At 42.6% G+C, this 23,503-nt stretch overlaps 1 protein-coding gene and 1 long non-coding RNA gene across 4 annotated transcripts; one reads left to right on the top strand and one right to left on the bottom strand.

Annotated features, from left to right (window-relative positions):
- Nucleotides 1-1,646: 1,646 nt before the first annotated feature.
- On the bottom strand, nucleotides 1,647-3,840 carry LOC106566889 (uncharacterized). The gene is made up of 3 exons (XR_001319964.2): nucleotides 3,588-3,840; nucleotides 2,923-3,059; nucleotides 1,647-2,703 (listed from the first exon to the last, which is right to left on the bottom strand). It is a non-coding gene; the product is annotated as an uncharacterized lncRNA (long non-coding RNA).
- mad2l2 (mitotic arrest deficient 2 like 2) lies at nucleotides 2,963-22,011 on the top strand. Of its 3 annotated transcripts, none has more exons than XM_014135438.2 (9): nucleotides 2,963-3,108; nucleotides 12,768-12,817; nucleotides 12,949-13,067; nucleotides 13,161-13,232; nucleotides 13,373-13,473; nucleotides 15,595-15,689; nucleotides 15,979-16,052; nucleotides 20,814-20,906; nucleotides 21,056-22,011. In XM_014135438.2, exons 2-9 carry the CDS (start codon nucleotides 12,778-12,780, stop codon nucleotides 21,095-21,097), a joined length of 636 nt encoding a protein of 211 aa, XP_013990913.1. In that variant the 5' UTR covers nucleotides 2,963-3,108; nucleotides 12,768-12,777; the 3' UTR covers nucleotides 21,098-22,011. The 3 variants fall into 3 exon arrangements, with proteins under 3 accessions (XP_013990913.1, XP_013990912.1, XP_045549099.1); XM_014135437.2 differs by lacking the exon at nucleotides 2,963-3,108 and adding an exon at nucleotides 12,513-12,586; XM_045693143.1 differs by lacking the exon at nucleotides 2,963-3,108 and having other exon boundaries at nucleotides 12,531-12,817.
- Nucleotides 22,012-23,503: the final 1,492 nt, after the last annotated feature.

Below are 23,503 nucleotides of genomic sequence, written 5' to 3' on the forward strand. Positions count from 1 at the left end.
AAAATGTAAAATGTAACTAAGGTGGCTGGAGTCTGAGTCTTTTAAGGACTTCCTCTGACACCGGCTGGTGTATAGATCCTGGATGGCAGTGATGTACTGGGCCGTATACACCATCTTTTGTAGTTGGAGGCAAAGCACTTGCCATACCAGGCAGTGATGCAACCAGTCAGGATGCGCTTGATGGTGCAGCTGTAGAACCTTTTGAGGATCTGAGGACCCATGCCAAATCTTTTCAGTCTCCTGAGGGGAATAGGCTTTGTCGTGCCCTCTTCACGACTGTCTTAGTGTGTTTTGACCATGATAGTTTGTTGGTGATGTGGACACCAAGGAACTGGAAGCTTTCAACCTGCTCCATTACAGCCCCATCGATGAGAATGGGGGCGTGCTCAGTCCTTGTTTATCTGTCGGCCCCAGCCTCGAACTCAGGTCTTGTGTGTACCTAACTGACCCTCTCTGCCCATTCATCGCCATTTACCCGTTGTTGTCTTAGGTCCCCGATCAACACCCGTGATTGCTTTATGCCTCTCTCTAATGTCAATGTGCCTTGTCTACTCCTGTCTCGGTTAGTACTTATTGTTTTATTTCACTGTAGAGCCCCCAGTCCCGCTCAACATGCCTTAGCTCTTTTGTCCCACCCCCCACACATGCGGAGACCTCACCTGGCTTAACTGGTGCCTCCAGAGATGCAATCTCTCTCATCGTCACTCAATGCATAGGTTTACCTCCACTGTGCACACATCCTACCATACCCTTGTCTGTACATTATGCCCTGAATCTATCCTACCACGCCCAGAAATCTGCTCCTTTTATTCTCTGTTCCCAGCGCACTAGACGACCAGTTCTAATAACCTTTAGCCGTACGCTTATCCTACTCCTCCCCTGTTCCTCAGGTGATGTAGAGGTTAACCCAGGCCCTGTAGCCACCAGTAAAACACCTATTCCCCAGTTGCTCTCATTTGTTGACTTCTGTAACCGTAAAAGCCTTGGTTTCATGCATGTTAACATCAGAAGCCTCCTCCCTAAGTTTGTTTTATTCACTGCTTTAGCACACTCCGCCAACCCTGATGTCTTAGCCGTGTCTGAATCCTGGCTTAGGAAGGCCACCAAAAATTCTGAAATTTCTATCCCAACTGCAACATTTTCCGTCAAGATAGAACTGCCAAAGGGGGCGGAGTTGCATTCCACTGCAGAGATTGCCTGCAGAGTTCTGTCATACTATCCAGGTCTGTACCCAAACATTTCGAGCTTCTACTTTTAAAAATCCACCTTTCCAGAAATAAGTCTCTCACTGTTGCCGGTTGTTATAGACCCCTAAGCCCCCAGCTGTGCCCTGGACACCATATGTGAATTGACTGCCCCCCACTTATCTTTAGAGTTTGTGCTGTTAGGTGACCTAAACTGGGATATGTTTAACACCCCGGCCATCCTACAATCTAAGCTACATTATAAAGATATTTCTCTTTGCAGACTTGGCAGATTTTAATTGAGAAAAGGCTGAAACTAAACATATTAAAGTGTATTTTTGTAAATATGAGGTTTGATATTTGCAGATGATTACACCTCAATACTGAAATCAATTGTACATCTACCTGAATAACATTGTTTCCAGTCCTTTTCAAGAGGAAAACATCTTGTTTGACCACATATTTCACACACAATGTTTTATTACTATTAGTATTCACTATGTCCTTTCATTGAAATAGTGAAGCCACATGGCCTTGATGTACAGTTGAATAGGCTTACAAAACAAGCCCAATAGTACAATCTTAAAACTACAGAAATGAATACAGTGCCTTCAGAAAGTAATCACACCTCTTGACGTTTTCCACATTTTGTTGTTATAGCCTGAATTTTAAATGTATTAAATTGAGAATTTGTGTCACTGGCTTACACACAGTACCCCATAATGTCAAAGTGTATTTAGAAATGATCAACAACCAAATTGAAGGAGCTTGGAGAATTAAAAAAATAGTAATGTGCAAATATTGTACAATCCAGGTGTTCAAAGCTCTTAGAGACTTACCCAGAAAGACTCACAGCTGTAATCTCTGCCAAAGGTGATTCTAACGTATTGACTCAGGGGTGTGAATACTTACCTAAATGAAATGTTTCTGTATTTCAATAAATTAGCACAATTTAGTCAAAACATGTTTTCACTTTGTTATGTGGTAAAAATGTAATCCATTTTAAAATCAGGATGTAACACAACAATGTGGAATAGGTCAAGGGGTATGAATACTTTCTGAAAGCACTGTAATATCACTTACTGAGAAGAACATTGAATACCATGAACTGTATTTTTGGACTTAATCGCTTAGTTGCTCTGACATTTCACAAAAAAGACAAAGCTGTGGGGAAGCTGTAAAATCACTTTACAACAAGCAAACTGAAATCCCAACATTTCTAAAAAGGAAACCAAAAATCCTGACTATTATTGAAAGTGTGGCTCCAATAATCTTTGATCCTCTCATACAGCCATTATTTGGTCATTTAAAAACCATATATAATTGATACATAACATAATTCCATCCGTTGAGGGTCCTTCCTCTCTGAACAAAGGTCCTTCGGTCAGTGGCTGGTCAGCATTTGTGGGCGTAATATCCAATGAGGTATCCTATGATGTAAACAGCCACCAGTGCAGCCAAAGCTCCAGCCACTTTGATAGCAACGCCCAGGGTGCCAGTGCAGACCCTGTTGTAGAGCCTTTGGTAAGTAGAACATGTCATGTTATAAATATGGCCAGTGATTACTGTTGTGGTCAGTTACATACACTATCAGTAAACTCAAGAGGTCAGAATTTGGAGAAGTTAATCAAAAAGGATTTAATGGATGAAAACAATGTGCACTGAATAGAATTTCAATGTGATACACCTTTATTGAAAGTAAAGTAAGTGTTTCTTATACGTCTTCCTCAGAGCTTACCCCGTTACACCTGTTCCAGCCACATTCAGATTGATGTTGTCTTCATTCCAGCGGTTGTATTGAACACCAGCAGTGTTGGGGTCCGTTTCAGAAGTCATTCTTCCCTGAACTTTATATACTGCAAATACTTCAACAACCTGTGAAGAGAAGATGGTGATGGAGTTGCGCAATATGGACACAGAATAGGTAACTGCGTCATAAGACATTTTTACACGTCTTTCAATTGTCTTAATCAATTTAGACCAATTCAGTCCCCCCCCCCATTCAGGCCAATGACAATTTCAATATTTGTTTTATTTTATTATATGTAATTGTATCATACAATAAGTATTTCTATGACACATTAAAACTCAACAGGTGACTAGAGCTGTGGGACATTGATCAGCTTGCTCAAAAATTATCCGCTGGAAATTATTCCTGTTACAGTACATGCTGACCAGACCGCTCGAGCGTGTCCGCGTACACCATCGCGTGCATGTTGATTTTGTCCACCCACACCAGACGCGATCAGGACACGCAGGTTGAAATATCAAAATTAACTCTGAACCAACCATATTAATTTGGGGACAGGTTGAAAAGCATTAAACATTTATGGCAATTTAGCTAGCTAGCTTGCTGTTGCTGGATAATTTGTCCTGGGACATAAACATTGGCCGTTATTTTACCTGAAATGCACAAGGTTCTCCGAAAATTAATCCACAGATAAAAGGATAAACTGAGTTTTTGTTTCTAGTAATCTCTCCTCCTTCAGGTTTCTTCTTCTTTGGACATTATATGGTGGTTGGCAGCCAACGTTAAGGTGCATCACCACCACCACCAACTACTTTAAGGTGCATTTCCACTACCAACTGGACTGGAGTTTGGACCTCAGTTTATCTTCCAATCACGCAAGTGGATATATGCTCCTAAAAACCAATGAGATGGCGTGTCGGTATATGTTCCTAAAAACCAATGAGGAGATGGGAGAGGCGGGACTAGCAGCCCGTAAAGCGTCACATATAGAACCAAGTTCTATTTTAGCGCCTGGCTACGCAGACACTAGTTGACAAGCACAAGCAGTGTAGGTGCAATGATTGAATAACATGTATGTGTACATTTATTTTTCAACGCTCGCGCACGTGACGCAAGCAGTGTGGTCAGCATGTTAGTCACCCAAATTAACCTGAAAATAACTGGAAGTCTACTCACCACTGTGCTCTATCAAGGACTGAAGGCAGATAGTCTTAAAGTATGCCTCTTGCTCTATAATTATGAAGCCTTGAACAAAGTTCATGATTTCATCAAGGTCAGCATTCATCACCTGGTCATAAATTGATAAGGCTTATGCGATAGTTATATGGCTCTTTCCAATGATGATAAATTATTTTATCCTTCGATGGTTTGATACATTTTTTCACCATTCATTTTTCACAGTGAATTTTATAAACTCTTCAAACTAAGTATGTGTTTGGTGTAGCCTTAGCTTGGCATGACGTTTTGATAATCGCTTTAATTATCTCAGGCAAGGTGAGTTTTATCAATATTTTTGCCTCAATTTACTTAGAAAAAATGCTAATTAGCTACAGAGAACCTCAGTAAGACTACAAATTCCTACAGGAAGCTCCTGCACGTCATCTCTAGCCGACACTGTTAGCTACCATTAACCAGCGCGATCAAAGACCTTTGCACAATCCATGTGCTGTACTGATGTAACGTTCGTCGTATGGATTAGACCAAAATGCAGCGGGAATGTGTATACTCATCTTCTTTTATTGAGAAGGAACGTGAACACTGAACAAAATCACAAACACCGACAGTCCTGTAAGGCAACATGCTATTCACGGAACAACTACCCACAAACACAGTGACAAAAACCCCTTACTTAAATATGGCCTCCAATTAAAAGCAACGAAGAACAGCTGCTTCTAATTGAAGGACAACCAAAACCCTGAACATAGAAATAGACTAAATAGACACAGACATAGAAATATACTAACATAGAACATTGCCCAAAACCCCCCGAAATACACTAAACAAACACCCCCTGCCACGCCCTGACCAAACACACTAAACAAACACCCCCTGCCACGCCCTGACCAAACTACAATAACAAACAACCCCTTTTACTGGTCAGGACATGATAACTGAAATTAATTTAATAAAGTGTTGAACCTCTTCCGTCTCCTTTCTCTGTCTTAGCTAGCCACTGACGACACTTTAGCTAGCTAGTTAGCAGAACAGTAGATCAAAAAATAATATTGTATTACTTAGCCTAGATAATTGTTTGTACAGTATGTTGACTTTTATTTCAGACCTTATGACATTTTTCAAGGATGAGTATATGAGCATTAAAAGGGGAAGACCAATAAAGTCTGGCCATGTGGAGAAGTGCAGCTATTGTGAGGGGCAACTTATCGGTTTAGTCGCATGAGGGATAAAGTTTATCCTGTGTCGGTGAGTGTAGCTATTAAGTTGCGTTTGAGCATCTTAGCAATACAATGTGTTCTATACTGCTGTCAACATTCTACAAGGAAAGAGACACTTAATCAATTTTATTATCATTAACCAGATACCAGACTTAGATGAGTGATAACTCAGTTCTAGAATGTTGTCATTGATCATAAGGAATCTATAAATCTATTGACATTCAGAATTGACTTTGTTAAGACATCCAGCCTGTGTTGTAGTTTCATGACCAGAGACAAATATTCAAAGGAATAGTATTTGTTTATTAGAAGTGGTACATGCATTCACACAGTCTTCATTTGTAGGATCCTTCCCACTATATGATTTATATGTCAAGTGATAAAATCCCAAGTTATCAATTAAAGTTTATGGAAAAACTGCACTTGTCCTCGTGAAAATTAGTGTATTAAATATTCTACAGCTGTAATGTCATCAATCAAATCAAACTTTATTTATATTGCACATTTCTTACAACAAATACAATTCAATGTGTTCAAAGTCATGCATTGAAAGGCATGTGGCACTTAACATCCTTCCTCTTGGCAGGTCTCTATTGGTGACCAGGGGATTCTCTCTATCACATGAAAATGCCCCCATGGAGCTCAAAAGTGTAGCCATTTTTGTGCATTGGCTATTTTTGTGTGCTAATGATGGATATAAACCTGGATTGCTGATGCTATACAGTATATTGGCCCTTGAGAGGCTTTGAAGCAACCGGTCGGCCATAATTTGGCATTCCCCAGTAGGAGCAGTCCTCCAAAGGAATGAATAGAATTATACAGTATTTCAAATCAATGTTTCAAGGACAAAATTATATCTATTTAAGTATATATATTTTTGTAGTAGGGACAGTAACAGTAATCTAAAAACAAGTATACTTTAATTAAAATGTTTTTATACAGTAGCAGTCAAAAGTTTGGACACACCTGCTCATTCAAGGGTTTTTCTTTATTTTTACAATTTTCTACCTAGTAGAATAATAGTGAAGACATCAAAACTATGAAATAACACATATGGAATCATGTAGTAACCAAAAAAGTGTTAAACAAATCAAAATATATTTTAGATTTTAGATTCTTCAAAGTAGCCACCCTTTGCCTTGATGACAGCTTTGCACACTCTTGGTATTCTCTCAACCAGCTTCATGCGGAATGCTTATCCAACAGTCTTGAAGGAGTTCCCACATATGCTGAGCACTTGTTGGCTGCTTTTCCTTCACTCCATGGTCCTACTCAATTGGGTTGAGGTCTGGTGATAGTGGAGGCCAGGTCATCTAATGCGGCACTCCATCACTCTCCTTGGTCAAATTGCCCTTACACAGCCTTGAGGTGTGTTTTGGGTAATTGTCCTGTTGAAAAACAAATGATAGTACCACTAAGCGCAAACCAGATGGGATGGTGTATCGCTGCAGAATGCTGTGGTAGCCATGCTGGTTAAGTGTGCCTTGAATTCTAAATAAATCACTGACAGTGTCACCAGCAAAGCACCCCCACACCATCACACCTCCTCCTTCATGCTTCACGGTGGGAACCACACATGTGGAAATCATTCGTTCACCTACTCTGCGTCTTCCAAAGTCATGGCTGTTGGAACCAAAAATCTCAAATTTGGACTCATCAGACAAAAGGACAGATTTCCACCGTATTTCTTGGCCCAAGCAAGTCTCTTCTTATTATTGGTATCCGTTAGTAATGGATTCTTTGCAGCAATTTGACCATGAAGGCCTGATTCAGGCAGTCTCCTCTGAACAGTTGAGGTTGAGATGTGTATGTTATTTTAACTCTGTGAAGCATTTATTTGAGCTGCAAATTCTGAGGCTGGTAACTCTAATGAACTTCTCTGCAGAAGAAGAAACTCTGGGTCTTCCTTTCCTGTGGTGATCCTTCGAGAACCAGTTTCATCATCACGCTTGATGTTTTTTCGACTGCACTTGAAGAAACGTTCAAAGTTCTTGAAATGTTCCGGATTGACTGACCTTCATGTCTAAAAGTTATGATGGACTATCGTTCCTCTTTGCTTATTTGAGCTGTTCTTGCTATAATATGGACTTGGTATTTTACCAAAATAGGGCTATCTTCTGTATACCACCACAACCTTGTCACAACACAACTGATTGGCTCAAACACATAAAGAAGGTAAGAAATTCCACAAATTAACTTTTAACAAGGCACAACTGTTACTTGAAACACATTCCAGGTGACTACCTCATGAAACCAAAACCTAAATCCAAGATGGCGTAACAGTCAGACGTCTTTGTCCTTCATCTTGTCGTGTCCCATGTATGTATGTATATATATATATATATTTACATATTTTCTTCGCATACCTTTTTATATATTTTTTTCTATAAACTCAACCTCAAAACACTCTCATGCAACCCGCCTCATCAATTTAAAAAAAACAAGTATTATTTACCTAAAATCTGAAATCCACAACAGAAGCTAGCCAGAGGTTAGCCAGAGGTTGGCCAGTTCACTGGCTAACGTTGGAGATCAGCTAGCCACGGTTGGCGGTCATCAGCTATCCCTTAGCTCGAAAAGCTATCGGCAGTTTTGTACAGCGCGACTCAGACCAGAGCATACCGGACCTATTTTCTCTCCATATCCCCCGATTTCTTCCGCAGGCTCTGGACACTTACACCTGGATCTTGCAGCTAGCGACCTGCTACCCGAGTGACTATTGGCAAACGTCGGTCCCGGAGCTAACATCAATTATTCCGGAGCTAGCCAGCTGAAGAGTTCCATCAGCCACTCCTGGGCTACAATCACCTATCCGGACCGGTTTCACTGCCGATGCGGAGCCCCATCGGGCCTTCACGACTGGACTACCAACGTTATCTGCCCGAGGGAGTTATCCAACTGGCCCCTCCGTCGCGACGTACCCTGAACACCCATCTGCAGCCCGCTAATCGTTAGCTGTCTTATCGGCTGCTATCTGAATAGGTCTATGGGACAATTTTCTTCGGCCACTATAACTATAACTATTTTGCCAATTAGACTGGTCCCCTCTACCACACGGAACCCCACTAATCTACAGACGGAAACACACGAGGTGGCTAAAAACAGACCTCCCTCCATCTTCTGCCAGCTTGCTACCTATGGCCCGGCTAGCTGTCTGAATCCCACGGGACCCTTATGATCACTCGGCTAAGCATACCTCTCCTTAATGTCAATATGCCTTGTCCATTGCTGTTCTGGTTAGTGTTTATTGGCTTATTTCACTGTAGAGCCTCTAGCCCTGCTCATTATTCCTTATCCAACCTTTCAGTTCCACCACCCACACATGCGATGACATCACCTGGTTTCAATGATGTTTCTAGAGACAATATCTCTCTCATCATCACTCAATGCCTAGGTTTACCTCCACTGTATTCACATCCTACCATACCTTTGTCTGTACATTATACCTTGAAGCTATTTTATCTCCCCCTGAAACCTGCTCCTTTTACTCTCTGTTCCGGACGTCCTAGACGACCAATTCTCATAGCTTTTAGCTGTACCCTTATCCTACTCCTCCTCTGTTCCTCTGGTGATGTAGAGGTGAATCAAGGCCCTGCAGTAAATAGCTCCACTCGTATTCCCCAGGCGCTCTCTTTTGATGACTTCTGTAACCGTAATAGCCTTGGTTTCATGCATGTTAACATTAGAAGCCTTCCCCCTAAGTTTGTTTTATTCACTGCTTTAGCACACTCTGCCAACCCGGATGTCCTAGCCGTGTCTGAATCCTGGCTTAGGAAGTCCACCAAAAACTCTGAAATCTTCATCCCTAACTACACTATTTTTAGACAAGAGAGAACGGCCAAAGGGGGCGGTGTTGCAATCTACTGCAGAGATGGTCTGTACCCAAACAATTTGAACTTCTACTTTTAAAAATCCATCTCCCTAAAAACAAGTCTCTCACCGTTGCCGCCTGCTATAGACCACCCTCTGCCCCCAGCTGTGCTCTGGACACCATATGTGAACTGATTGCCCCCCATCTATCTTCAGAGCTCGTGCTGCTAGGTGACCTAAACTGGGACATGCTTAACACCCCATCCATCCTACAATCTAAGCTTGATGCCCTCAATCTCACCCAAATTATCAATGAACCTACTAGGTACCACCCCAAAGCCGTAAACATGGGCACCCTCATAGATATCATCCTAAACAACTTGCCCTCTAAATACACCTCTGCTGTTTTTCAACCAAGATCTCAGCGATCACTGCCTCATTGCCTGCATCCGTAATGGGTCAGCGGTCAAACGACCTCCACTCATCACTGTCAAACGCTCCCTGAAACATTTCAGCGAGCAAGCCTTTCTAATCGACCTGGCCCGGGTATCCTGGAAGGATATTGACCTCATCCTGTCAGTAGAGGATGCCTGGTTATCTTTTTTAAATGCCCTCCTCACCATCTTAAATAAGCATGCCCCATTCAAGAAATTTAGAACCAGGAACAGATATAGCCCTTGGTTCTCTCCAGACCTGACTGCCCTTAACCAACACACAAACATCCTGTGGCGTTCTGCATTAGCATCGAACAGCGCCTGTGATATGCAACTTTTCAGGGAAGGGTAGAAACCAATATACACAGGCAGTTAGAAAAGCCAAGGCTAGCTTTTTCAAGCAGAAATTTGCTTCCTGCAACACAAACTCAAAAAAGTTCTGGGACACTGTAAAGTCCTTGGAGAATAAGAGCACCTCCTCCCAGCAAGCCACTGCACTGAGGATAGGAAACTCTGTCACCTCCGATAAATCCATTATAATTGAGAATTTCAATCAGCATTTTTCTACGGCTGGCCATGCTTTCCACCTGGCTACCCCTACCGCGGTCAACAGCACTGCACCCCCCACAGCTACTCAGCTACTGGACCCCTACAAATCAGCCGGGCTAGACAATCTGGACCCTTTCTTTCTAAAATGATCTGCCGAATATGTTGCAACCCCTATTACTAGCCTGTTCAACCTCTCTTTCGTGTCGTCTCAGATTCCAAAAGATTGGAAAGCAGCTGCTGTCATCCCCCTCTTCAAAGGAGGGGACACTCTTTACCCAAACTGCTACAGACCTATATCTATCCTACCCTGCCTTTCTAATGTCTTCGAAAGCCAAGTCAACAAACAGATTACCAACCATTTCGAATCCCACCGCACCTTCTCCGCTATGCAATCTGGTTTCAGAGCTGGTCATGGGTGCACCTCAGCCACGCTCCAGGTCCTAAATGATATCGTAACCGCCATCGATAAGAAACAATACTGTGCTGCCGTATTCATTGACCTGGCCAAGGCTTTCGACTCTGTCAATCACCACATCCTCATCAGCAGACTCAATAGCCTTGGTTTCTCAAATGATTGCCTCGCCTGGTTCCTCGCCTGGTTCACCAACTACTTCTCTGATAGAGTTCAATGTGTCAAATCGGATGGCCTGTTGTCCGGGCATCTGGTAGTCTCTATGGGGGTGCCACAGGGTTCAATTCTTGGGCCAACTCTTTTCTCTGTTTACATCAATGATGTCGCTCTTGCTGCTGGTGAGTCTCTGATCCACCTCTGCAGACGACACCATTCTGTATACTTCTGGCCCTTCTTTGAACACTATGTTAACAACCCTCCAGACCAGCTTCAATGCCATACAACTCTCCTTCCGTGGCCTCCAACTGCTCTTAAATACAAGTAAAACTAAATGCATGCTCTTCAACCGATCGCTGCCCGTACCTGCCCGCCCATCCAGCATCACTACTCTGGACGGTTCTTACTTAGAATATGTGGACAACTACAAATACCTAGGTGTCTGGTTAAATCTAGAATTGGCTTCCTATTTCACAACAAAGCATCCTTCACTCATGCTGCCAAACATACCCTCGTAAAACTGACCATCCTACCGATCCTCGACTTCGGCGATGTCATTTCCAAAATATCCTCCAATACCCTACCCAATAAACTGGATGCAGTCAATCACAGTGCCATCCATTTTGTCACCAAAGCCCCATATACTACCCACCACTGCGACCTGTACGCTCTCGTTGGCTGGCCCTCGCTTCATACTCGTCGCCATACTCATTGGCTACAGGTCATCTACAAGACCCTGCTAGGTAAAGTCCCCCCTTATCTCAGCTCACTGGTCACCATAGCAGCACCCACCTGTAGCACGTGCTCCAGCAGGTATATCTCTCTGGTCACCCCCAAAGCCAATTCTTCCTTTGGCCGTCTCTCCTTCCAGTTCTCTTCTGCCAATGACTGGAACGAACTACAAAAATCTCTGAAACTGGAAACTCTTATCTCCCTCACTAGATTTAAGCACCAGCTGTCAGAGCAGCTCACAGATTACTGCACCTGTACATAGCCCATCTATAATTTAGCCCAAACAACTACCTCTTCCCCTACTGTATTTATTTATTTATTTTTCTCCTTTGCACCCCATTATTTCTATTTCTACTTTGCACTTTCTTCCACTCCAAATCTACCATTCCAGTGTTTTACTTGCTATATTGTATTTACTCCGCCACCATGGCCTTTTTTGCCTTTACCTCCTTTATCTCACCTCATTTGCTCACATTGTATATAGTCTTATATTTTTCTACTGTATTATTGACTGTATGTTTGTTTGACTCCATGTGTTGTATGTGTCGAACTGCTTTGCTTTATCTTGGCCAGGTCGCAATTGTAAATGTGCCTACCTGGTTAAATAAAGGTAAAATAAAAAACTGGTTGAGAGAATGCAAAGAGTGTGCAAAGCTGTCATCAATGCAAAGGGTGGCTACTTTGAAGAATTTCCAATATAAAATATATTTTGATTTGTTTAACACTTTTTGGGTTACTGCATAATTCCAAATATCTTATTTCACGGTTTTGGGGTCCCCACTATTATTCTACAATGTAAAAATAGTGAAAATATTGAAAAACACTTAAGTCGGTGTGTTCAAACTTTTGACTGGTACTGTATGTATGTGAGCTAAGCATATACATATGCTTAGCTCACATACTATCATTTTAAGGTATGCATTAAGGGATCTGTAATATAATAAATGTGGCAAAACGAATGTAGAAATTAATAAAGGTATTCTATAGCTTCCAAAATATTTTATTTTACAGTGGTGGGGGAATGCCAAGATGGAGGAACGGAGAATTCAACACAGCGCACACAATTAGTCAGCTAGTGTGTGTATACACGATATAAGTGTGCGCCATGTAACGTCATAACCAAGCGACGACAAGAAGTAGTGGATGTAAACAAATAAACAGACATTGTAGGTATTATTCGCATCTTTGCTGCATATTATGATTAAATCCTGAGAACAGATTTACAAACGACAGTCTTACGGTTTTCAGAGGTTGAATTGTTCCATGTTGCAATTACTTTTTTGACGTTTGAAACGTTCGTTAGGTGGCCTCATATCATTCGGCATTATTTGTTTTCTCATCCCTCAGCCACCAGAAAATGACAACGCTAACAAGACAAGACCTCAATTTTGGCCAAGGTAGCTAGCTATATCAATTATTTTACATCGACCTGTAAAATGTGCATTTCAATTGAGCAATTTAATTTTTATATAGACTCAAGCTTCGTTACTTAGACTTAATCTTCGTTACTGCCTATCTTCTTTTGCAGTGGTGGCTGACATCTTGTGTGAGTTTTTGGAAGTGGCTATTCATCTCATCCTCTATGTACGAGAGGTGTACCCATCTGGAATATTCCAGAAGAGAAAGAAATACAATGTACCTGTACAGGTAAGGTTATAATATCACCGTTGTAATAACTATTCAGCTACTATTAACGGTTATCTGCAAAATATCCATCACTCATGTTGCATTACCTTCTAGATGTCATGCCACCCAGAGCTGAACCAATACATCCATGATACTCTTCACTGTGTAAAACCCCTCATTGAGAAGGTGAGAGAATACATTAGCCTACAAATAATTGACATAGTCTTGCAAACCCAATGGCTCATCATGCTAAATATGTTATTGCATGAGGGCACACTTTTTTTGAGTACATATTACTCACATGAAGTTCTACATTGCTCCCTCAGAATGATGCAGAAAAAGTGGTGGTGGTCATCATGGACAAAGAGCATCATCCAGTTGAGAGATTTGTCTTTGAGATTTCACAGCCTCCTCTTTTATCCATCAGGTGAGTGTATATCTTCACTGACATTTTCAACTTCTCTGACCCAATCTGTAATAGGGTTGTCACGATACCAGTATTGCGATACACAGATGTATCATGGCAAGGAAAAAAAACATGAAATGGGCAAAATTACCTGAGGAAAACAGTCTTAATGTTGGAAAGCCTTATGTTGTCACCCAGAATCACGTTAATTTTCCAAGCTACAGCACATATTTTATGTACAGTAGGCTTTTTAAAGGACCAAAGTGTTTAGTCTGCTTTGTGTTTTCCTTTTTGCCATGGAAAATCAGGTATTGTAGTATTGCGATACTGGCATCATGACAACCCTAATCTTTAATACCTACATGTTTCAAACAGACCACCATAGTCCCTGTCCCCAAGAACGCCAAGGTAACGTGTCTAAATGACCTTTTGTCCAGTAGCACTCACATCTGTAGCCATGAAATACTTTGAAAGGCTGGTCATGGCTCACATCAACACTATCATCCCAGACACCCTAGACCTACTCCAATTCGCATACTGCCCCAACAGATCCACAGATGATGCAATCTCTGATGCAATCTCTATTGCGCTCCACATTGCCCTTTTCCCACCTGGACAAAAGGAACACCTACGTGAGAATGGTGTTCATTGACTACTGCTCATCACGTTCAACACCAGAGTTCTCCTTTAAGCTCATCATTAAGTTCAGGACCGCGGGACTGAACATCTCCCTCTGCACCTGGACGGGCAGCCCCTGATGTGTAGCCCCCAGGTGATGAGGGTAGACAACAACACATCAGCTGTGCTGACCATGAATATGGGGGCCCCTCAGGGGTGCGTGCTTTGTCCCCTCCTGTACTCCCTGTTCACCCACGACTGTGTGGCCGCGCATGACTCCAACACCATCATTCAGTTTGCAGACGATACGACAGTGGTAGGCCTGGTCACTGACAATGATGAGACAGCCTACAGGGAGGAGGTCAGAGACCTGGCAGTGTGGTGTCAGTACAACAACCTCTCCCTCAACGTAAGCAAGACAAAGGAGCTGATCATGGACTACAGGGAATGTAGGGCCGAGCACGCCCCCATTCACATCAACAGGACTGTAGTGGAGCGGGTCGAGAACTTCAAGTTCCTCTGTGTCTACATCACTAAGGACCTATCATGGTCCATACACACCAACACAGTTGGGAAGAGGGCATGACAACACCTCTTCCCCCTCAGAAGGTTGAAATACATCCTCAAAAAGTTATATAGCTGCACTAATGAGACCATCTTGACTGGCTGCATCACCGCTTGGTATGGCAACGGCTTGGCATGCGACCGTAATGCGCTACAGAAGGTAGTGCGTACGGCCCAGTACATCACTGGGACCAAGCTTCCTGCCATCCAGGACCTCTTTACCAGGCGGTTTCAGATGAAGGCCCAAACATTTTTCAAAGACTCCAGCCACCCAAGTCATAGACTGTTTTCTGTGCTACCGCACGGCAGCGGTACCGGAGCGCCAAGTCTGGGACCAAAAGGATTCTGAACAGCTTTTACCCCCAAGCCATAAGACTGTTGAACAGTTAATCAAATGGCTACCTGAACTATTTGCATTGTCCCCCTTTTTGTTGTTGCACTGACTCTCTTACACTGGCTCTATGTACACTCACTGGATTCTACTCACACACCACTCTGACACTCCAACAAACACACACACACACACACATACTACATATGCTCACACACACAAAACACATGCATATTGACGCCACATAGACACACACATAAACACACTTTCACACTCTTCACATACGTTACTGCTATTATCTATCCTGATTGCCTAGTCACTTTTACCCACTACCTACATGTACATATTACCTCAATCACCAACTACCTTGTACCCCAAACACATTGACTCTCTACCGTTACTCCTTGTATATAGCCTTGTTGTTTTATTGTGTTACTATTTTCCTTTTTTTGTTCTCTCAAATGTTCTTTCTTTTTAGGGCTTGTAATTAAGGATTTCGAGGTGAAGTCTACACCTGTTGTATTCGGCGCATGTGACAAATACAATTTTATTTGATTTAATATGGTTTGTTGTTAGAATGCCCTTTTCGATACCTTGAGCTTTTACGACTTACTCTTCTGGTTCTACAGCTCTGATACATTGCTGTCACACGTGGAACAGTTACTGAGGGCGGTTATCCTGAAGATCAGTGTATGTGATGCAGTTCTGGAAAACAACCCACCGGGTAAGATAGAAAAGCTATATTGGAGAATGGAGAGACACTCAGTGAAAAACATCTCAGTGAAAATCGATAGCTGGAGGTCTGCTGCTATTTAAGTCTTGCATTCCCAAACAAATTCCCTTGTGGATATTTGTTTTGACAGGGAAGTCATATTGAGACCTAGGTCTCTTTTCCAAATGTGCCCTGTATTATACAATATAAAAATACACATTATACATACAATTTCTGTTAAGTCGTTGTCTAGCAGCGGTCATAGTATTCTAATATGTCTATTTACTTTCCACTGTCCCAGGATGTACGTTTACAGTGCTGGTCCACACCAGGGAGGCTGCCACGCGCAACATGGAGAAGGTTCAGGTCATCAAGGTCAGTGTTGTCAAAAACATGACATTTCAATGCAGAATGTGTGTTGATTGTAATACACTGACTTGTTTGTGTACCTACATTCAATCATATTCAATCACATTCATTCAACTCGCCTCACCAATAAAAAAAAAAAGAAGTATTATTTACCTCATATCTGAAATCCACAACAGAAGCTAGCCAGAAGTTAGCCAGTTCACTAGCTAACGTTAGAACTCAGCTAACCACGGTTGGCGGTCATCAGCTATCCCTTAGCTCGAAAAGCTATCGCCAGTTTTGTACAGCACGACTCAGACCAGAGCATACCGGACCTATTTTCTCTCCATATCCCCGGATTTCTACCGCAAGCTCTGGACATTTACACCTGGATCTTGCAGCTAGCTAGCTGCTATCCGAGTGACTATTGGCAAACGTCGGTCCCGGAGCTAACATCAATTATTCCGGAGCTAGCCAGCTGAAGAGTTCCATCAGCCACTCCTGGGCTACAATCCCCTATCCAGACCCGTTTTACTGCCGATGCGGAGCCCCATCGGGCCTTCACGACTATAACGTCTACCGACATTATCTGCCCGAGGGAGTTATCCAACTGGCCCCTCCGTCGCGCCGTAACCTGAACGCCCATCTGCGGCCAGCTAATCGTTAGCTGTCTTATCGGCTGCTATCTGAATAGGTCTATCGGCCAATTTTCTTGGGCCACTATAAACATTTTTCCAATTGGATTGGTCCCCTCTACCACACGGAACCCCACTAATCTACCGACGGAAACGCACGAGGTGGCTAAAAACAGACCATCTTCTGCCAGCTTGCTACCCATGGCCTGGCTAGCTGTCTGAATCGCCGTGACCGCAACCAACCTCACTACTCACTGGACCCTTTTGATCACTCGGCTAAGCATGCCTCTCCTTAATGTCAATATGCCTTGTCCATTGCTGTTCTGGTTAGTGTTTCAGTTCCACCACCCACACATGCGATGACATCACCTGGTTTCAATGATGTTTCTAGAGACAATATCTCTCTCATCATCACTCAATGCCTAGGTTAACCTCCACTGTATTCACATCCTACCATACCTTTGTCTGTACATTATACCTTGAAGCTATTTTATCACCCCCAGAAACCTGCTCCTTTTACTCTCTGTTCCGGACGTCCTAGACGACCAATTCTCATAGCTTTTAGCTGTACCCTTATCCTACTCCTTCTCTGGCGATGTAGAGGTGAATCCAGGCCCTGAAGTGCTTAGCTCCACTCCTATTCCCCAGGCGCTCTCTTTTGATGACTTCTGTAACCGTAATAGCCTTGGTTTCATGCATGTTAACATTAGAAGCCTCCTCCCTAAGTTTGTTTTATTCACTGCTTTAGCACACACTGCCAACCCGGATGTCCTAGCCGTATCTGAATCCTGGCTTAGGAAGACCACCAAAAACTCTGAAATCTCCATCCCTAACTAGGACATTTTCAGACAAGATAGAACGGCCAAAGGGGGCGGTGTTACAATCTAATGCAGAGAGATCCTGCAGAGTTCTGTCCTACTATCCAGGTCTGTAACCAAACAATTTGAACTTCTACTTTTAAAATCCACCTCTCTAAAAACAAGTCTCTCACCGTTGCCGCCTGCTATAGACCACCCTCTGCCCCCAGCTGTGCTCTGGACACCATATGTGAACTGATTGCCCCCCATCTATCTTCAGAGCTCGTGCTGCTAGGTGACCTAAACTGGGACATGCTTAACACCCCAGCCATCCTACAATCTAAGCTTGATGCCCTCAATCTCACACAAATGATCAATGAACCTACCAGGTACCACCCCAAAGCCGTAAACACTGGCACCCTCATAGATATCATCCTAACCAACTTGCCCTCTAAATACACATCTGCTGTTTTCAACCAAGATCTCAGCGATCACTGCCTCATTGCCTGCATCCGTAATGGGTCAGCGGTCAAACAACCTCCACTCATCACTGTCAAACGCTTCCTAAAACACTTCAGCGAGCAGGCCTTTCTAATCGACCTGGCCCGGGTATCCTGGAAGGATATTGACCTCATCCCTTCAGTAGAGGATGCCTGGTTATTTAAAAAAATGCCTTTCTCACCATCTTAAATAAGCATGCCCCATTCAAGAAATTTAGAACCAGGAACAGATATAGCCCTTGGTTCTCACCAGACCTGACTGCCCTTAACCAACACAAAAACATCGTGTGGCGTTCTGCATTAGCATCGAACAGCCCCTGTGATATGCAACTTTTCAGGGAAGTTAGAAACCAATATACACAGGCAGTTAGAAAAGCCAAGGCTAGCTTTTTCAAGCAGAAATTTGCTTCCTGCAACACAAACTCAAAAAAGTTCTGGGACACTGTAAAGTCCTTGGAGAATAAGAGCACCTCCTCCCAGCTGCCCACTGCACTGAGGATAGGAAACTCTGTCACCACCGATAAATCCACTATAATTGAGAATTTCAATAAGCATTTTTCTACGGCTGGCCATGCTTTCCACCTGGCTACCCCTACTCCGGTCAACAGCACTGCACCCCCACAGCTACTCGCCCAAGCCTTCCCCATTTCTCCTTCTCCCAAATCCAGTCAGCTGATGTTCTGAAAGAGCGTCAAAATCTGGACCCCTACAAATCAGCCGGGCTAGACAATCTGGACACTTTCTTTCTAAAATTATCTGGCGAATATGTTGCAACCCCTATTACTAGCCTGTTCAACCTCTTTCGTGTCGTCTGAGATTTCCAAAGATTGGAAAGCAGCTGCGGTCATCCCCCTCTTCAAAGGGGGGGGACACTCTTGACCCAAACTGCTACAGACCTATATCTATCCTACCCTGCCTTTCTAAGGTCTTCGAAAGCTAAGTCAACAAACAGATTACCAACCATTTCGAATCCCACCGCACCTTCTCCACTATGCAATCTGGTTTCAGAGCTGGTCATGGGTGCACCTCAGCCACGCTCCAGGTCCTAAATGATATCGTAACCGCCATCGATAAGAAACAATACTGTGCTGCCGTATTCATTGACCTGGCCAAGGCTTTCGACTCTGTCAATCACCACATCCTCATCGGCAGACTCAATAGCCTTGGTTTCTCAAATGATTGCCTCGCCTGGTTCACCAACTACTTCTCAGACAGAGTTCAGTGTGTCAAATCGGAGGGCCTGTTGTCCGGGCCTCTGGCAGTCTGTATGGGGGTGCCACAGGGTTCAATTCTTGGGCCGACTCTCTTTTTTGTATACATCAATGATGTCACTCTTGCTACTGGTGAGTCTCTGATCCACCTCTATGCAGATGACACCATTCTGTATACTTAACAGTAGAAAGGCTATAACAGTAGCGAGGCTACATTTTACATTTTAGCAGACGCTCTTATCCAGAGCGACTTACAGTAGTGAATGCATACATTTCATTTTTCATATATTTTTTTTCTGTGCTGGCCCCCCGTGGGAATCGAACCCACAACCCTGGCGTTGCAAACACCATGCTCTACCAACTGAGCTACAGGGAAGGCTACTTCTGGCCCTTCTTTGGACACTGTGTTAACTACCCTCCAGACGAGCTTCAATGCCATACAACTCTCCTTCCGTGGCCTCCAACTGCTCTTAAATACAAGTAAAACTAAATGCATGCTCTTCAATCGATCGCTGCCTGCACCTGCCCGCCTGTCCAGCATCACTACTCTGGACGGTTCTGACTTAGCATATGTGGACAACTACAAATACCTGGGTGTCTGGTTAGACTGTAAACTCTCCTTCCAGACTCACATCAAACATCTCCAATCTAAAGTTAAATCTAGAATTGGCTTCCTATTTCGCAACAAAGCATCTTTCACTCATGCTGCCAAACATACCCTCGTAAAACTGACCATCCTACTGATCCTCGTCTTCGGCTATGTCATTTACAAAATAGCCTCCAATACCCTACTCAATAAATTGGATGCAGTCTATCACAGTGCCATACGTTTTTATCACCAAAGCTCCATATACTACCCACCACTGCAACTTGTACGCTCTCGTTGGCTGGCCCTCGCTTCATACTCGTTGCCAAACCCACTGGCTCCAGGTCATCTACAAGACCCTGCTAGGTAAAGTTCCCCCTTAACTCAGCTTGCTGGTCACCATAGCAGCACCCACCTGTAGCATGCGCTCCAGCAGGTATATCTCTCTGGTCACCCCCAAAGCCAATTCCTCCTTCGGCCGCCTCTCCTTCCAGTTCTCTGCTGCCAATGATTGGAACGAACTACAAAAATCTCTAAAACTGGAAACGCTTATCTCCCTCACTAGCTTTAAGCACCAGCTGTCAGAGCAGCTCACAGATTACTGCACCTGTACATAGCCCATCTATAATTTAGCCCAAACAACTACCTCTTCCCCTACTGTATTTATTTATTTTGCACCCCATTATTTCTACTTTGCACTTTCTTCCACTACAAATCTACCATTCCAGTGTTTTACTTGCTATATTGTATTTACTTTGCCACCATGGCCTTTTTTGCCTTTACCTCCCTTATCTCACCTCATTTGCTCACTTTGTATATAGACTTATTTGTCTACTATATTATTGACTGTATGTTTGTTTTACTCCATGTGTAACTCTGTGTTGTTGTATGTGTCAAACTGCTTCCTTTATCTTGGCCAGGTCGCAATTGTAAATGAGAACTTGTTCTCAATTTGCCTACCTGGTTAAATAAAGGTGAAATAAATAAAATAAACACATGTTGTATTCTAGTGTGTGGGCCTGTACACTCCACATGTGATGTTGTCATGTTCCCCTCCAGGATTTTCCATGGATAGTTGCAGATGAGCAGGAAGTACACATGCAGGAGCCCAGACTCATACCCCTGAAGACCATTACATCAGACATTGTGAAAGTAAGCCGGAGGTCAACAATGGCATGGTTCTTTGTGAAGATTACAACACTTGTATGAAAGCCCATAGTAATAGACGATAATATTGTTTGAATGTGAATAATTTCATGTTGTGTACAATTTGTATGTAACAACATATTTTCTTTGTTTAGATGCAACTGTATGTGGAGGAGAGGGCACAAAAGGCTTCATAGATCAAGCTTGACAAAACAAGATGGCAATCTCTGCACTGCAGCTGCCACAATAATCAACTAGTTGAGGTGTGCATTTGGAAAAGTGGGGATCTCTGGATCTTCATTCTAATGCTTGAACTGTGAAAACTTTGAGAAAAATAGTTTTTTTTGTCATAGTTTGACTTGGCAAGAGGGGATAGGCAGAGTCAGTTATCGGTTCAGTACTGTATCATTGCTCATCACAATGAAAATCATTTTGTATGTACATAGTTATTACAGCAAAGCCTAAGAGGAATTATCTGTGGTATAGTGGGCACTTTTGTTCCCATTCTATTTGTTTCCAGTTGGTGTATAAAGCAATGTTTAAATGTACCATAGGCTGCGTTTACACAAGCAGCGCAATACTGATATCTTTTCCCCTCATTGGTCTTTGACCAACCACATCTTTTCACAGATCTTTTTTCAGAGCTGATCTGGTTAAACAAAAGAGCAATTAGTGAAAAAAAGATCTGCATTTGGCTGCCTGTCTAAATGCAGCCCTTTTGTGTTGTATGAAGCTATGTTTACACTATGATGTTAATTATTGTGTTCACGAAAACATGTTTTTTGGGGCAGTCTCGGGTGGATACGGTCTACCTGGTTAAAGTTCTAGACCAGGGCTCTCTAACCCTGTTCCTGGACGGCAGCTCTCGATGAACAGAGTTGCATAGCCCTGATTCTAGACAGTCGATAACAGGAATGACCAAACAGGTTGCATGGTTTGATATTGTAAGTGTTGAACACTGACATGCTCCATAAGAAAGTACTCAACCCAAACTGCAAAAATGCTTTGTAAATAAATGTGGATTTAGTTGTTTTTGATTTGTTTAGTATTTGAGTTTTGTTTTTTCATAATGCATTCTACTTTGGAAAATAAAGTGTTTAGTAGACTATAATACTTTTTTGTCAAGTTATGTTCCATTCCACTGTAATGCACCTTACCATAAAAGTTCCTTAAATCTCGGATACTGATTAGAATTGCTTAACACAAGGAGGGGTTGTAAATCTAATGGACGGACTGAGTACAATGCAAATAATATTTGACCTTTAGAGAAGTGCACTTGCTCTGTTTATTATTTGATGGAGAATGCAGGTAGGGGTATCTACAATAGCATTGAGGGTTGTATATCAAACACGCCTTCTTCCAATCATTATATTGTTCTTTGGTTTTACTGTTTTATTGTGTTAGCTTTTCATCCTGTTCATTTAAAATGAATGTTAATTCCTATATTAATGTGTCTATATTTTGTCTACTTTATGTAGTGTGTTACGATATTAAATGCACTGAAGATGAAATTATTTCGATTAGTGACTGCAAAAAGACTGCTAATGATTAGTGAATGGTTTATAAGGACCTATATTAAACATCTTATAAATTATCTTACGTTAATCATTAATATGTAATTTAAACGTTTTTATAAATGTGTAAATAACTAGCTTAACATTTGGTGAGAACTGTGAATGCCTAATAAATGGTTTATTAACTTTATTATAGTGTTACCCATGCTAGGGTCTAAAGCATCTAGTGTACAGTCGTGGCCAAAAGTTTTGAGAATGACAAATATTAATTTCCACAAAGTTTGCTGCTTCAGAGTCTATAGATATTTTTGTCAGATGTTACTATGGAATACTGAAGTATAATTACAAGCATTTCATAAGTGTCAAAGGCTTTTATTGACAATTACATGAAGTTGATGCAAAGAGTCAATATTTGCATTGTTGACCCTTCTTTTTCAAGACCTCTGCAATCCGCCCTGGCATGCTGTCAATTAACTTCTGGGCCACATTCTGACTGATGGCAGCCCATTCTTGCATAATCAATGCTTGGAGTTTGTCAGAATTTGTGGGTTTTTGTTTGTCCACACGCCTCTTGAGGATTGACCACAAGTTCTCAATGGGATTAAGGTCTGGGGAGTTTCCTGGCCATGGACACAAAATATCGGTGTTTTGTTCCCCGAGCCACTTAGTTATCACTTTTGCCTTATGGCAAGGTGCTCCGTCATGCTGGAAAATGCATTGTTCGTCACCAAACTGTTCCTGGATGGTTGGGAGAAGTTGCTCTCAGAGGATGTGTTGGTACCATTCTTTATTCATGGCTGTGTTCTTAGGCAAAATTGTGAGTGAGCCCACTCCCTTGGCTGAGAAGCAACCCCACACATGAATGGTGGGTTGTCTTCTCCGGACAAGCTTTTTTCCGGATGCCCCAAACAATCGGAAAGGGGATTCATCAGAGAAAATGACTTTACCCCAGTCCTCAGCAGTCCAATCCCTGTACCTTTTGCAGAATATCAGTCTGTCCCTGATGTTTTTCCTGGAGAGAAGTGGCTTCTTTGCTGCCCTTCTTGACACCAGGCCATCCTCCAAAAGTCTTCGCCTCACTGTGCATGC

This window comes from Salmo salar, chromosome ssa13 (assembly GCF_905237065.1).
Source record: "Salmo salar chromosome ssa13, Ssal_v3.1, whole genome shotgun sequence".
Classification (NCBI taxonomy): Eukaryota; Metazoa; Chordata; class Actinopteri; order Salmoniformes; family Salmonidae; genus Salmo; species Salmo salar.

Coding starts and splice junctions, on each gene's coding strand:
- mad2l2 (XM_014135438.2), top strand. CDS start 12,778: ATGACAACGCTAACAAGACAAGACCTCAATTTTGGCCAAG. Junction 13,474..15,594: donor CCTCCTCTTTTATCCATCAG/GTGAGTGTATAT, acceptor CTGGTTCTACAG/CTCTGATACATTGCTGTCAC. Junction 15,690..15,978: donor TCTGGAAAACAACCCACCGG/GTAAGATAGAAA, acceptor CCACTGTCCCAG/GATGTACGTTTACAGTGCTG.